The sequence below is a fragment of the Sus scrofa genome, chromosome 9, assembly GCF_054392235.1.
Source record: "Sus scrofa isolate SSC_HxYL_T2T_F1_AM1 chromosome 9, Sscrofa_HxYL_maternal_Yorkshire_Landrace_v2.0, whole genome shotgun sequence".
Classification (NCBI taxonomy): Eukaryota; Metazoa; Chordata; class Mammalia; order Artiodactyla; family Suidae; genus Sus; species Sus scrofa.
The window spans coordinates 113,940,914-113,956,235 of record NC_139391.1 but is presented as its reverse complement, the minus strand read 5'-3'; the positions used below and the strand labels follow the sequence as shown (position 1 = coordinate 113,956,235).

The following is a 15,322-nucleotide window of genomic DNA, read 5'->3' as shown; positions in this document are numbered from 1 at the left end:
ATATGAAAGTTCCCAGTCTAGGGGCTGAATTGGGGCTACAGCTGCTGGCCTATGCCACAGACACAACAATGCCAGATCTGAGCCACATCTGTGACCTACACCACAGTTCACGGCAATGCCGGCTCCTTAACCGACTGAGCAAGGCCAGGGATCAAACCCTTGTTCAAGGATTCTAGTCAGATTTGTTACCACTCTGCCACCACAGGAATTCCCAAATCTGATTTTATATTCCATCGATAAACCACATAAGCAGAAAAGCCATCTGTGATCATAACTTTTTTCTCTCAATTTTGCCAGTTGTACCTACAGTAAGAATCACCTCAAGAGGCACTGGGTTGAAAATATGGTGAAGTATCTGTAATAATAATAGGCCAGGTACATAGTAACGATTTCCAATACTCTTCCTGTACAGGCAAGCCTGGAGCCTCATCACTTCCTAGTACCTGAACTTGATAAAAAGCACAACGTTGACCTGATGCGATTAACTGTGCTCCTGTGAAGCCTATGTTTACCCACTGCACCCAAGTGGAATAAATGGAATAAAAGTTTTGATTTTGTTTTTTTTTTGTATACAGGAGACCTTTATTTTGAAAGTGTGTAGTCTAGCCCTTACTCAGTCTCTTTATGGAAACCTATGACCATTACTGGATGTGGACCATATTTGGAGGTTTGCTACTGTAGTGTTTAGTTTGTCTTTCCTGCCCTGTTCTTTTTTTTTTTTTTATTTTATTTATTTATTTATTTATTTTTTTTGTCTTTTTCCCCTTTCTAGGGCTGCTCCCGCAGCATATGGAGGTTCCCAGGCTAGGGGTCTAATCGGAGCTGTAGCTACTGGCCTACCCCAGAGCCAGAGCAACACAGGATCCGAGCCATATCTGTGACCTACACCACAGCTCACGGCAACACCGGATCCTTAACCCACTGAGCAAGGCCAGGGATCGAACCCACAACCTCATGGTTTCTAGTCGGATTTGTTAACCACTGCGCCACGACAGGAACTCCCTCCTGCCCTGTTTTATCAGTACAACACCAAGAGTGTATATTTGTTGCTTCCTTTTGACCATTTGCCTTGGGTCTCCCATTTTGGAAAGAAACAAAAGCAGTTACCTAACAGTAACAGAAGTCCTCTTTTGAAGATACAGATAAGATTCAGAAACTAGTGGTCATGATTTAAAATCATTCCCCTTCTTTTTTTATGTTTTGGTACGATGAAAGGCTTATCTATTTCAAGATTTTCTTTTTTCCTTTTCCTTTTCTTTCTTTCTTTTTTTTTTTTTTCTTTTTAGGGCCACACCACCAGCAGCATATGGAGGTTCCCAGGCTAGGGGTCTAACTGGAGCTACCGCTTCCAGCCTACGCCACAGCCACGCCAGATCTGAGCCGCATCTGTGACCTACATCACGGCTCATGGTAATGCCAGATCTTTAACCCACTGAGTGAGGCTAGGGATTGAACCCACCACCTCATGGTTTAGTTGGATTCGTTTCTGCTGCGCTATGATGGGAAATCCTATTTCAAGATTTTCAAGCTCTAGAAACTGCTGATTGTTTTTAAATAAGAGATACAAGGATTCCCTGTGACCTAGCAGTTAAGGACTTGGTGTTGTCACTGCTATGGCTCTTGTCACTGCTGTGGCTCAGTTCCTTCTGTGGCCCAGGAACTTCTGCATACAAGAAGCTGGTGTTATTCAGGTCACTTTCAGATTAAGGCAGTTACATGCACGTATGTATTTGACTATCTTTGAGGATCTAGTTCAGCATGACTGAGGGGTAGTTTAAGGACTTTAAGGAGGCAAAGTAGGGTTAATGAAGCACATGGTAAACCTGAGCCTGGTCTGACTTTGAATTTGGGTTTGAAAATTGCTAGCTAGGTGGACCTGTGATGAATTAGTTAATGTCCCCATTTTCTGTTTCTGAAAAATGGGAATAAATAGTACTCCCACATTGCGGAATATTGGAGAAAAGTTTATGATAGCTGAGCCATAGTAAATTCTCAGTAAATCCCCATTGCCTCCCTTTGATCTCATGGACTATATTCTGAAGGGATCATTTGTTCTCCAACTCATTTGTTTTATCTCTTCTCATGTAGCTACTCCTTTAAGGAAAGTAAAGGAAGGTTAGTTCTTGTGGGGGGGGGGGTTAAAAATTCAAACAGTTTTGACACTTACTTAAAGGAAATACCTTTTTCTGTGAATTACTTTCAGACTAAGATTGCATTAGCTACCTTGCTGATATGTTGTTTTTACCTGGTGTCTTGTAGCATTTATTACTGGCTTGGTGAACAACATAGGCAGCATGCTGACCCAGTTCTACGGATTCACCCTATTAAGGAAGAAATGGAGATTCCTGATTTGAGAGATTGCTTGGTCAAAATTCGGCAAGACTACAATTTGCATGTAAGTATCATTTTCCTGGACAGAGGAACATGCTGAGTGAGTTGACTACTGGATAAACATTTCTAGGCTTTATTGGAGATGCCAGTTCAATTTGATAGCCATGTTTCCACATACTTGGAATACTGTTGAAATAGAGAAACTAGAAATATTGTCCTTTAAGGAAGTCATCCACATTTTTTAACCATTCCCAGATTTTCTCTTCTTGATGAACATTCTTACATCGATGTGGTAAACATAGCAGGCCTTGGGAAAGGTGCAGAACAGCTACAGTGGCTGTTAGGTCAGGCCATCCAAACCATTTTTAAGTAGATTGAGCATTGTGTGCGTTTGGAGGAAATGAAATGTTTTTCAAATAGTTGGTTAATCTTGAAGCTGCTCACTAACCTGCTGCATGAAAGATGTTAAAATATAGGATTTGTGCTTAAGCTTTTGTCTGTTTTCTTGAGCAATCCCACTTTATTATGCACGTAATTCAGAATTTGTGATAAGAGCAATGGAACTCATTTTCATATAAATAATTAATATGCACATCAGACAGGCTTTAACAATGACTGTACTTCACAATGCTTGTAGCTTCCATGGAACTTGAAGGTTTTTCAACATACTTCTTTAAAAATTGTGACTGTTCTTTGTCAATGTCTTTGGCAAATGGGATTTTGGTAGAATGTGGATGAAATTGCTTTCCTGGAAACAAAGGTTTTGCAGGTAGGGCGGAAAAACAAGATGGCAGGGAGAAGAGTGGACTCCAGGGCAGACGAGGAGGAGCGTGGTGGGCTCGTGGCTACTGGGAAGGGTGCAGCGCGGGGGGCTGCCTGCTGATCTCGGGGTGGCCACCTTAGGTAAGAGGCAGGGTGAGGAAGAAGAGGCTCAGTAGCACCAAGAAGAGAAGTGAGAGAGGTCAAGCAGTGACAGCTGGAGGGCCAAGAGTTTGTGGCTGGGGAGTGGGCTGTTTACATTAAAATTTCCAAAGGAGTCTTTGTGGACACATTTAGAAAAGCAGGGTGAAGGCAGAGGTCATGGGAGCACAATTAGTTAAGACACTTTGAGAACAGGCGTCGTCCAAATGGGCCCTGGGCTATGAGCTGAGGTCCAGCATTCTCCTTGAACTGGGAGGCTAACCTCACAGCCCACAGGTTACTGTGGTCTTACTGGGTAAGGCGGCTTTAAAGGAGAAGAGGTTTTCCTAAGGGCAGCCTTGGGGGAAATCCAGGCCAGAGAAACAGGTATTGTGTCCAGACAAGTAGGCAGAAGATATGTTCTACAAAAAGGTTCAAGATGAACAGGTGTTTATTCACGGTGGAATTTGGAGGCTTGCAGGTGACCCAGGGACAGGTGATTGGAGGGAGGATAAGAGGGAAGGAAGGAAAGGGAATGGGTTAATTGGTACTGGATTAGTGACACGAGGGGCTTTGTGTTTTGTGCAGTGCTCAAGGGATGCAGGGAAAGCCACCCAAGCAGGGAATGATTCATTTAATTCTGAAGCATGAATTGGACTTTGGGGAAAGTGGTTTCAGTGTCAGACCTTAGAAAGCTCTGGGTATGGCTGACCTTAATCATGATCTGTATGTCCTTGGCTCTTAGCACCCCTGGGTCCTCAGGGTTATGCTCCAAGCTTGCAAGTTCCAATTTGTTGAGAAGTCATCTAAGTGTCTCTGAACAACTCTCCCCTAAGGAAGGTGATGAAATAATTACAACCCTTCTGGCCTTCAGCTCCATTGAGTGAAGCCTAGATCCTAGGTTGGAAAAGTGCCTTTTTTTCTCAGCCTCTACAGTGCCTAAAACAAAACACCTAATAGATACCTCTTCCTGGGCTCTTTCCACAAAGCCAAGCTCAAGGGCACCACTGGGGCTCACTGCTCATTTTTTATGACTATATTTGCATAGTTCTGAGTCAGTCAGGAATAAAAATAAATTATCGGGTGCAAAGTGAATCTTATATTAAAAAATATCCACTAAACAGCTGCTAAGTCAATATTTTCTCTGAATTGTATTTTCAAATGTCCTAAGAGCTTCTCTTTAAACTGTATAAGAAATATGCTATTGGTGGTGTGTTAAGGAGGCTGAGTTATTTCACCAATGGGTCCAAGGAGTGTGGCTGCCTGTAAATCCCCGACCAGGAAGGGCCTTCTGGGATGGCCCATGGGGAAGGAGGCAGAGCCTGCGGGAACAGCTGCATCTATAGTCTCCTCTGGAGCTCAGATACCTTGTTGGAGGATGCAGAGAGAAAACACTCTACGGGGGCAGGTTGCTTAAAGAATTCCAGGAGGTACTTCCTATTTGTATATGAAGAAGGAGTGTAGAATTATTTGCTATGAAAAAGGCTACTTTTTTTTTTCTTTTTTCTTTTTTTTTTTTCCTGCACGTGTGGCATATGGAAGTTCCCAGGCTAGGGGTCATATTGGAGCTGCAGCTGCTAGCCTATGCCATAGCTACAACAACGCCAGATCGAAGCCATGCCAGATCCTGCACCACAGCTCATGGCAATGCCAGATCTTTAACCCACTGAGCGAGGCCAGGGATCAAACCTGCATCCTCATGGGTACTAGTCGGGTCTGTAACCCCCCCTCAGCCACAATGGGAACTCCAAGGCTACTTTTTTCATTAATGGAAGTTTATTTCCTTTCTCTAGGGATCACTCTAAAAATAACATATCTGTTTATAGAACAGTCTGAAGTTTCCAGAAATGTTTCACATACGTGTTTTTTTTTTAAATTCTGCCTAGCTTTTTGTTGTTGTTTGCTTCCTAAAACTAAAGTTAATTTTCACGTTTTAATGGGATGAAAATTTCCTACCCTGTCAACCCCCAAATTCAGGGGAAATTTTGCCAGTCCATGAATTTGCAAGAATCTGGAACCTACTATGCAGGCAGGGCAGTGGGAGAGAATGACCTTGGGGGACAGTAAGGACCATTCAGTAAACACAGGAATCCATGGTCAAATGTCAGAGAAAGTATATCACAGGGCTTCTCAGCACCTTATTTTGCTAATCTGCCTTGGGAAACCAAGGGGCAGATTTACAATCAAGCGGACATTTTAAAACTTATTTGGCCACTGAAAATGCTTTGGGAGAGGACTCCTTAGTGAACCACTCATTGGAAAGAAGAGGTAGAAAGCTGAGGGCAAAAAAACTGAAGTCTCTTCTTGTTTGAAATTATCATGTTTTCTAAAATGTAACAACTTTTTTCAATTGAAGTTTAGCATTAAATATGTTAGATGTCTGACACCATTAAATAATCCCATTATCAATGTTTAAATTTTTAAAATTTAAACTTATTTTCATGTTTTTATACCTTTTTAAATTGTTTAAAAAAATTTTTATTATAGTTGAGTTACAGTGTTCTGTCAATTTCTGCTGTACAGCAAAGTGATCCAGTTATACATACATAAACATTCTTTTTCTCACATTTTACTCCATCATATTCCATCACAAGTGATTAGATACAGTTCTCTGTGCTATATGGCAGGAGCTCATTGCTTATCCGCTCCAAATGCAATAGTTTGCATTTACTAACCCTAAGCTCCCAGTCCATTCCACACCCTCCCCCTCGGCAACCACAAGGCTGTTCCCAATGTTGAGGCTGTTTATTTTCTATAGATATAGACATAGATACAGATATATAGATATAGGTATATAGATATAGATGTTTTCTTTTCTATAAGTGCCATATATTAGATTCCAGATATAAGTGATATCATATGGTATTTGTCTCTTTCTGACTTCACTTAGTATGAGAATCTCTAGTTCCATTCATGTTGCTGCAAATGGCATTATTTTGTTCATTTTATAGCTGAGTAGTATTTCATTGTGTATATATACCACATCTTTTTAAAATTACTTAATGAGTTTATTGCATTTATAGTTGTACAATGATCATCACAACCCAATTTTATAGGATTTCCATCCCACAACCCCAGCGCATCCCCCCACCCCCCAAACTGTCTCCTTTGGAAACCATAAGTTTTTCACTGTCTCCTTTGGAAACCATAAGTTCTTCACTGTCTCCTTTGGAAACCATAAGTTTTTCAAAGTCTGTGAGTCAGTATCTATACTGCAAAGAAGTTCATTGTGTCCTTTTTTCAGATTTTACATGTCAGTGAAAGCATTTGATGTTGGTGTCTCATTGTATGGCTGACTTCACTTAGCATGATCATTTCTAGGTCCATCCATGTTGCTAAAAATGCCAGTATTTCATTCCTTTTAATGGCTGAGTAATATTCCGTTGTGTATATGTACCACGTCTTCCTGATCCACTCCTCTCTCGATGGACATTTAGGTTGTTTCTATGTCTTGGCTATTGTATGTAGTGCTGCAATGAACACTGGAGTACATGTGTCTTTGCGAGTCATGGTTTTCTCTGGATAGATGCCCAGGAGTGGGATTGCTGGATCAAATGGTAGTTCTATGTTTAGTTTTCTGAGGCATGTCCATACTGTTTTCCACAGTGGTTGCACCCATTTACATTCCCACCAACAGTGTAATAGGGTTCGTTTTTCTCCACACCCTCTCTAGCACTTACTGTTTATAGATTTTTGGATGATGGCCATTCTGGCTGGTGTCAGGTGGTACCTCATAGTGGTTTTGATTTGCATTTCTCTAATAATGAGTGTTGTTGAACATCTTTTCATGTGTTTTTTGGCCATCTGTATGTCTTCTTTGGAGAATTGTTTGTTTAGCTCTTCTGCTCATTTTTTGATGGGGTTGTTTGTTTTTTTTTGGTATGGAGCTGCAGAAGGTGTTTATAAATTTTGGAGATTAATCCCTTGTCAGTTGATTCATTGTAAAGATTTTCTTCCATTCTGTGGGTTGTCTTTTCATTTTGTTTAGGGTTTCCTTTGCTGTGCATAAACTTTTAAGTTTGATTAGGTCCCATTTGTTTATTTTTGTTTTCATTGTCAATACTCTAACAGGTGGATCTGAGAAGATGTTGCTGTCGTTTATGTCAGAGAGTGTTTGGCCTGTTTTCCTCTAGGAGTTTTATAGTGTCTAGTCTTATACCTAGGTCTTTAATCCATTTTGAGTTTATTTTTGTGTATGGTGTTAGAGAGTGTTCTAATTTCATGCTTTTCCACGTAGCTGTCCAGTTTTCCCAGCACCACTTATTGAACAGGCTGTCTTTTCTCCATTGTATATTCTTGCCTCCTTTGTCATAGCTTAGTTGGCTGTAGATGCATGGGTTTAATTCTGGGCTTTCTATCCCATTCCATTGATCTATAGTTCTGTCTTTGTGTCAGTACCATATGGTTTTGATGATTGCTGCTTTGTAGCATAGTCTGAAGTCCAGGAGCCTGATTCCTCCAGCTCCATTTTCGTTTTTCAGGATGTCTTTGGCTATTCTGGGTCTTTTGTGCTTCTGAACAAACTTTAAAATATTTTGTTCGAGTTCTGTGAAAAATGTCCTTGGTAATTTGATAGGGATTGCAGTAAATTTGTAGATTGCCTTAGGTAATATAGTCATGTTGATAGTATTGACTCTTCCCATCCAAGAGCATGGTATGTCTTTCCATCTCTTTGTGTCATCTTTGATTTCTTTCATCAGTGTCTTATAGTTTTCACAAAACAGGTCTTTTGTCTCTTTAGGTAGCTTTACTCCTAGGTATTTTCTTTTAGATGCGATGGTTATTCTCTTACTTTTGGATGGAATGTCCTATAAATAACTGTTAAGTCCATCTGGTCTAATGCTTCACTGAGGGCCAGTGTTTCCTTATTGATTTTTTTGTCTGGATGATCTGTCCATTGCTGTAAGTGAGGTGTTAAAGTCCCCCACTATGATTGTGTTATTGTCAATTTGTCCTTTTAAGGTTGTTAGCAGTTGCCTTAGTGTGGTGAACCTATGTTGGGTGAGTAGATATTTACAATTGTTATATCTTCTTCTTGGATTGATCCTTTGATCATTAGGTAGGGACCTTCCTTGTCCCTTAAAATATTCATTTTAAAGTCTATTTTGTCTGCTATGAGTATTGCTAGTCCAGCTTTCTTTTGAACCCCATTCACATATTCGCATGGAATATTTTCTTCCATCCTCTCGCTTTTAATCTGTATGTGTCCCTAGAAATGAAGTGGGTCTCTTGAAGACAGCGTATATATGGGTCTTGTTTTTGTATCCATTCAGCCAGTCTATGTCTTTTGGTTGGGGCATTTAGTCCATTAACATTTAAGGTAATTATTGATGTGTGTTCTTACTGATATTTTATTAATTGCTTTGGATTTGTTTTTGTTGATCTTTTTTCTTCCCTTCTTCTCTTGTTCTCTCCTCTTCTGATCTGATGACTATCTTTAGTGTTGTATTTGAGTTAATTTTTCTTGTTTGTGTATCAATTGTAGATTTTTGGTTTGCAGTTATTCTGAAGTTTTGATATAGGAGTCTATATATATGTGAGATTGTTTTAAGTTGTTGGTCTATTAATTGCAAGTGCATTTCCAGTGTCCTGCATTTGTACCCTCCTCATGATTTCTGATTTTGGTGGTATAATTGTGCGTGGATGATTTCATATCTTTATGGTATATATACCTTTACTGGTGAGCCTTGTCATTTGTGGTATTTTTGTTTCCTGTTGTGGCCTTTTCTTTTCTGTCTAGAGAAGTTCCTTTAGTATTTATTGTAAAGCTGGTTTAGTGTTGCTGAGTTCTCTTAGCTTTTGCTTATCTGTGAAGCTTTTGATTTCTCCTTCAAATCTGAACGAGATCCTTGCTGGGTAAATTAATCTTGGAGGTTTTTTCCTTTTATCACGTTAAGTATATCATGCCACTCCCTTCTGGCCTGCAGAGTTTCTGCTGAAAAATCTTCCAATAACCTTATCGGGATTCCCTTGTATGTTATTTGTTTCTTTTCCCTAGCTGCTTTCAGTATTTTTCTCTTTGTCTTTAATTTTGGTCAGTTTGATTAATATGTGTCTCAGGGTGTTCCTCCTTGGGTTTATTTTATATGGTACTCATTGCACTTCCTGGATTTGAGTGACTGGTTCCATTCCCATGTTAGGGAAGTTTTTGGCTGTGATCTCTTGGAATATTTTTTGTCCCCTTCTCTCATCTCCTTCTTGCACCCCTATGATACGGATGTTGGTGTGTTTAACATTGTTCCAGAGTTCTCTGAGACTCTCATTTGTTTTCAATCTTTTTTCTCTTTTCTGTTCTGCATTCGTAATTTCTACTAATCTGTCCTCCACTTTGCTTATTTGTTCTTCTGCCTTCTGTATTCTGCTGTTAGCTGCTCCTAGTGAATTTTTTATTTCAGTTACTGTACTTTGCATCTCTTAAGTTTTATATCTTGTATCTCTTTGTTCAGTGTTTCCTGTAAGTTATCCATCTTTGCCTCCAGTTTATTTCCAATGTCTTGCATCATCGTCAGCATCAACAGTCTGAAGTCTTTTTCCTGGAGGCTGAGAATCTCCTAATCACTTAGCTGTTTTTCTGGGTTTTTTTCTTTCTCCCTGATCTGAGTTATAGTTCTCCATCTTTTCATTTTTATAGGTTTTTGGTGTGGTGACCTTCTTACAGATAATAGATTTGTAGCCTCTCTTACTTCTGGCGTCTGCCCCCCTTGTGGCTGAAGTTGGTATGGTGGCTTGCTGTAAGCTTCCTGCTGGGAAGGACTGATGCCTGCCCACTGGTAAGTGGAGCTGATTCCTATCCCTCTGGTGAGTGGGGCTTTGCCTCTGGGATGAGATTAGGGCTAGCTGTATGCCTGGGTTGTCTTTAGGCAGCCTGTTTACTGATGGGTGGGGCTGTGATCCCACCTGGGTTGTTGTTTGGCTTGGGGCTTCTCAGTGCTGATGGGTGGGGCCATATTTTCCCCAAATGGCCACCTCCAGAGAAAGGCACACTGCTGAGTATTCCCAAGAGCTTTGCTTCTAATGTCCTTCCCTCACAACAAGACACATTTACCCCTGTTTCCCCAGGATGTCCTCCAAGAACTGCAGTCAGGTTTGACCCAGATTCCTATGGAGATTGCTTTGCTCTGGGACCCAGTGCATGTGAAAGTCTGTGTGCACCTTTTAATAATGGGGTCTCTGTTTCCCCCAGTCCCGTGGAGCTCCTCACAGAAGCCCCACTGGTCTTCAATGCCAGATGCTCCAGGGGCTCTCCCAGTGCTAGGTCCCCACATGTGAGAGTTTTATTTGGGGCTCAGAACTCTCACTTCCGTAGGTGTGTCTCTGTGAACCAGTTAGTTTTCAGTCTGTGGGGCTTCCCACCCAGGAGATATGGGGTTGCTTATATCATCACCCCTCTTACTTCTTTATGTTGCTTCCTTTTTGTCTTCTGGAGTAGGATATCTTTTTGAAAGTTTCTGGTCCATTTGGTTGAAGATTGCTCAGCATTTAGTTGTAAATTTTGTTGTTTTTAGGAGAGAAGTTGAGCTCCAGTCCTTCTATTCCACCATTTTAATCCCGTCTCCCTGTACCACATCTTCTTAATCCATTCCTCTGTTGATGGACATTTAGGTTGTTTCCATGTCTTGACTATAGTGAATAGTGCTTCAGTGAACCTATGTGTGAATGTGTCTTTTTCAATGAAAGTTTTGTCTATATATATGCCCAGGAGTAGGACTGCTGGATTATCTGGTAGTTTTAGTGTTCTGAGGTACCTCCATACTGTTTTCCATAGTGGTTTTACCAATTTACATTCCCACCAACATTGAAGGAGGGTTCCCTTTTCTCTATACCCTCTACAGCATTTGTTACTTGTAGACTTACTAATGATGGCCCTTCTGAACAGTGTGAGGTGGTATCGTACTGTAGTTTTGATTTGCATTTCTCTAATAATTAGTGATGTTGAGCATTTTTTCATGTGCCTATTGGCTGTCTGTATGTCCTCTTTGGAGAAATGTCTATTTAGGTCTTCTGCCCATTTTTCAACTGGATTGTTTTTTTGCTGTTGAGTTGTATAAGTTGTTTGTATATTTTGGAGAGTAAGCCCTTGTCAGTTGTGTTGTTTGAAACTATTTTCTCCCATTCCTTAGGTTTTGTTTTTTTTTTTTTTTTAGGGCCACACTCGAGGTATACGGAAGTTCCCAGGCTAGGGGTCCAATCAGAGCTGTAGCCTCTGGCCTACACCACAGCCATAGCAACATCAGATCCGAGCCACGTCTGTGACCTACACAACAGCTCACAGCAATGCCAGATCCTTAACCAACTTAGTGAGGCCAGGGATCAAACCCACAACCTTGTGGTTACTAGTTGGATTTATTTCCACTGAGCCACTAAGGGAACTCTGTCTTTTTTTCTTTTTTAATGGTTTCCTTTGCTGTGCAAAAGCTTTTAAGTTTGATTAGGTCCCATTGGTTTATTTTTATTTCTATTGCCTTGGGAGACTGGCCTAAGAAAACATTTGTATGGCTGCTGTCAGAGACTGTTTTGCCTATGCTCTCTTTTAGGAGTTTTATGGTGTCTTAAGTTTTTAAGCCATTTTGAGTTTAATTTTGTGCGTGGTATGAGCGTGTGTTCTAGTTTCATTGATTTACATGCAGCTATCCAGGTTTCCCAGCATCATCTGCTGAAAAGACTATCTTTTCCTCATTTTATGTTCTTCTCTCCATTGTCAAAGATTAACTGGCCATAGGTGTCTGGGTTTATTTCTGGGTTCTCTATTCTGTTCCATTGGTATGTATGTCTGTTTTGGTACCAGTACCACAGTCTTGATTACTGTAGCTTTGGAATATTGCCTAAAGTCTGGTGGGTTTTGTTCCTCAGGATTGCTTTGGCAATTCTGGGTCTTTTATGGTTCCATATAAATTTTTGGATTGTTTGTTCTAATTCTGTGAAAAATGTCATGGGTAATTTGATAGATATTGCATTGTATCTGTAGTTTGCTTTGAGTAGAATTGCCATTTATATGATATTAATTTCTTCCAACCCAGGGCATGTGATATCTTTCCATTTCTTTGAATACTCTTTAATTTCCTTGATTAATGTTTTATAGTTCTCAGCATATAAGTCTTTCACCTCTTTGGTCAGGTTTATTCATGGGTATTTAATTTTTTGGGTGTGATTTTAAAGAGTTTTTTTTATACTCCTTTTCTCATATTTCACTGTTAGTAAAAGGCAAAAGATTTATTTGATCTGAAGAAAAACCAGAGCATAGTATTTCATTGTTAGTACACAGAAATGCAGCCAATTTCTGAATGTTAAGCTTCTGTTTTGCTACTTTGCTGAGTTCGTTAATCAATTTGAGTAGTTTTTGTGTGGCGTCCTTAGGGGTTTTATAAATACAGTATCATGTCATCTGCATAGAGTGACAGTTTTCCTTCTCTTCCAAGTTTGGATACCTTTTCTTTCTTTTGTATGTCTGATTGTTGTGGCTAGGACTTCCAATACTAGGTTGAATAAAATGGTGAGAGTGGGCTTCCTTGTCTTGATCCAGATTTTTGTGGGAAGGCTTTCAGCTGTTCTCCATTGAGTATTATATTTGCTGTGGGTTTGTCATAAATGGCTTTGATTATGTTACGGTATGTTCCCTCTATACCCACTTTGGTGAGAGCTTTTTTTTTTTTTATCATGAATGGATATTGGACTTTGTCAAATGCTTTTTCTGCATCTGTTGAGGTGATCATGTGGGTTTTGACTTTCCTTTTGTTAACGTGGTATATGATGTTGATTGATGTATATGTGTTGAACCATCCTTGTGAACTTGGGATGAATCTCACTTGGTGTATGATCTTTTTTTATATGGTGTGGTATTCATATGGCTAAAATATTGAGAATTTTTGTGTCTATATTCACCAAAGATAGTGGCATATCATTATCTTTGTCTGGTTTTAGTATTAGGGTAATGGTGGCTTCATAGAATGTCTTTAGGAGTGTTCCTGCTTCTTCAACATTTTGGAGAAGTTATACCCATCCTCCTTAAAGTTCTTTGTATGTTTGGTAGAATTCACCTGTGAAGCCATCTGGTCCTGGACTTTTGTTTGTATGGAGTGTTTTTATGACATATTCAATTTCATTTCTAGTGATAGGTCTGTTCAGCTGATCTATTTTTTTTTTAAATTCAGTTTTGGCGGGCTGTATCTCTCTAAAAAGTTGTCCATTTCTTCTAGGTTGTCAAGTTTGTTGGCATATAATTTTTCTTAGTATTCTCTTATGGTTTTTTTGTATTTCTGCAGTATCCATTGAGATTTCTTATTTCGTTTGAATTCTTTCTCTCCTTTTCCTGGTGAGTCTGGCCAGAGGTTTGTCAATTTTGTTTACTCTTTCAAGAACCACATCTTGGTTTTATTGATTTTTTTTCTATTTTTTTAATCTCTATTTTATTGATTTCCTTTCTGATATTTATGATTTCCTTCCTTCTGATGACTGTGGGTTTTTTTTAAATTCTTTTTCTAATTCATTTAGGTGGTGGGTCAAGTTGTTGATTTGATATTTTTCTACTTTTTTGAGGAGAGGCCTGACCATGAACTTCCCTCTAAGCATGGCTTTTGCGGCATCCCACAGATTTTGAATGGTTGTATTTTCACTTGTCTCAAGGTATTTTTAATTTACCTTTTGATTTCCTCATTAAGCCATTGGTTTTTTTGTCTTTTGTCTTTTTAGGGCTGCACTTGTGGCACATGAAGCCTCCCAGGTTAGGGGTCAATTGGAGCTATAGCTGTCGGCCTACACCCCAGTCATAGCAACTTGGGATCTGAGCCACCACAGCTCACGGCAATGCTGAATCCCTAACTCACTGAGCGAGGCCAGGGATAGAACCCACAACCTCATGGTTACCAGTCTGATTCATCAACCACTGAGCCATGATGGGAACTCTGACCCATTGGTTTTTCAGTAGCATGTTGTTTAATTTCTATGTAGTCAGTTTTTTCTCATTTCTTTTCTTGTTGTTGATTTCTAGTTTTATGCCATTGTGGTCAGAGAAGACACCTTAAATAACTTCTATACTCTTAAATTTGTTGAGGTTAGTTTTGTGTCCCAGTATGTGTTCAGTCCTTGAGAATGTTCTATGTGCACTTGAAAAAAATGTATATTCTAATTTTTTTGGATGTTATGAAAATGTCAGTGAAGTCTAAGTTTTCTATTTTGTCATTTAGGACATCTGTTGCCTTACTGATTTTATGTCTAGAGGATCTGTCCATTGATGTGAGGGGGTGTTAAATTTTCCTACTATTATTGTAATTCCATTAACTTCTCCTTTTATATCTGTATTTGTTGTATGTAATGGGGTGCTTCTATATTAGGGGCTTATATATTGATGAGTTTAATATCCTCTTCTTGAATGGATCCTTTTATCATTAGTGTTTTTGTCTTTCTTTATGGCCTTCAATTTAAAGTTGATTTTGGGAGTTCCCGTCACGGTGCAGTGGTTAATGAATCTGACTAGGAACCATGAGGTTGCGGGTTAGATCCCTGGCCTTTCTCAGTGGGTTAAGGATCCGGCATTGCTGTGAGTTGTGGTGTAGGTTGCAGACACAGCTCAGATCCCTTGTTGCTGTGGCCCTGGCATAGGTCGGTGGCTACAGCTCCAATTAGATCCCTAGCCTGGGAACCTCCATATGCCATGGGAGCGGCCCTAGAAAAGGCAAAAAGACAAAAAAAATAGTGAAAAAAAAGTTGATTTTTGTCTGTTATGAGTATTACAACTCCTGCTTTCCTGTATTTTCCATTGGCATGAAATATCTTTTCCCACCTCCTCACTTATAGTTTATATGTGTTCTTTGTCCTAAGGTGAGTCTCTTGTGGACAGCATATTGTAGGCTCTTCTTTTCAATTTTTTAATTTTTTTTTCACTCATTACTCAGTGAATTTTACTACATTTATAGTTCTACAATGATCATCAGAACCAAATTTTATAGAATTTCTATCCAAAACCCTCAGTGCAACCCCCCCAACCTGTCTCCTTTGGAAACCATAAGTTTTTCAAAGTCTGTGAGTCAGTATCTGTTCTTCAAAGAAGTTCATTATGTCCTTTTCTTAGATTCCACATGGAAGTGATAGCATTTGG

At 39.6% G+C, this 15,322-nt stretch overlaps 1 protein-coding gene across 30 annotated transcripts in view; it reads left to right on the top strand.

Moving 5' to 3' along the window:
• LOC146400097 (uncharacterized) overlaps positions 1–15,322 on the top strand; it is a 70,939-nt gene that overhangs the window by 18,788 nt on the left and 36,829 nt on the right. For 7 of the 30 annotated variants that reach the window (XR_014816163.1, XR_014816164.1, XR_014816165.1 and 4 more), the window contains exons 2-3: positions 576–667; positions 2,260–2,395. Coding sequence is in view for 17 of the 30 variants with exons in the window: in XM_084977516.1 (XP_084833642.1) it covers positions 576–638 (63 nt within the window). In the remaining 13 variants the exon portion in view is untranslated. Of the gene's footprint in view, positions 1–106; positions 668–926; positions 2,116–2,259; positions 2,396–9,862; positions 10,002–15,322 lie in introns of all 30 variants that reach the window. The other 23 variants (XM_084977525.1, XM_084977518.1, XM_084977524.1 and 20 more) reach the window with 10 other exon arrangements.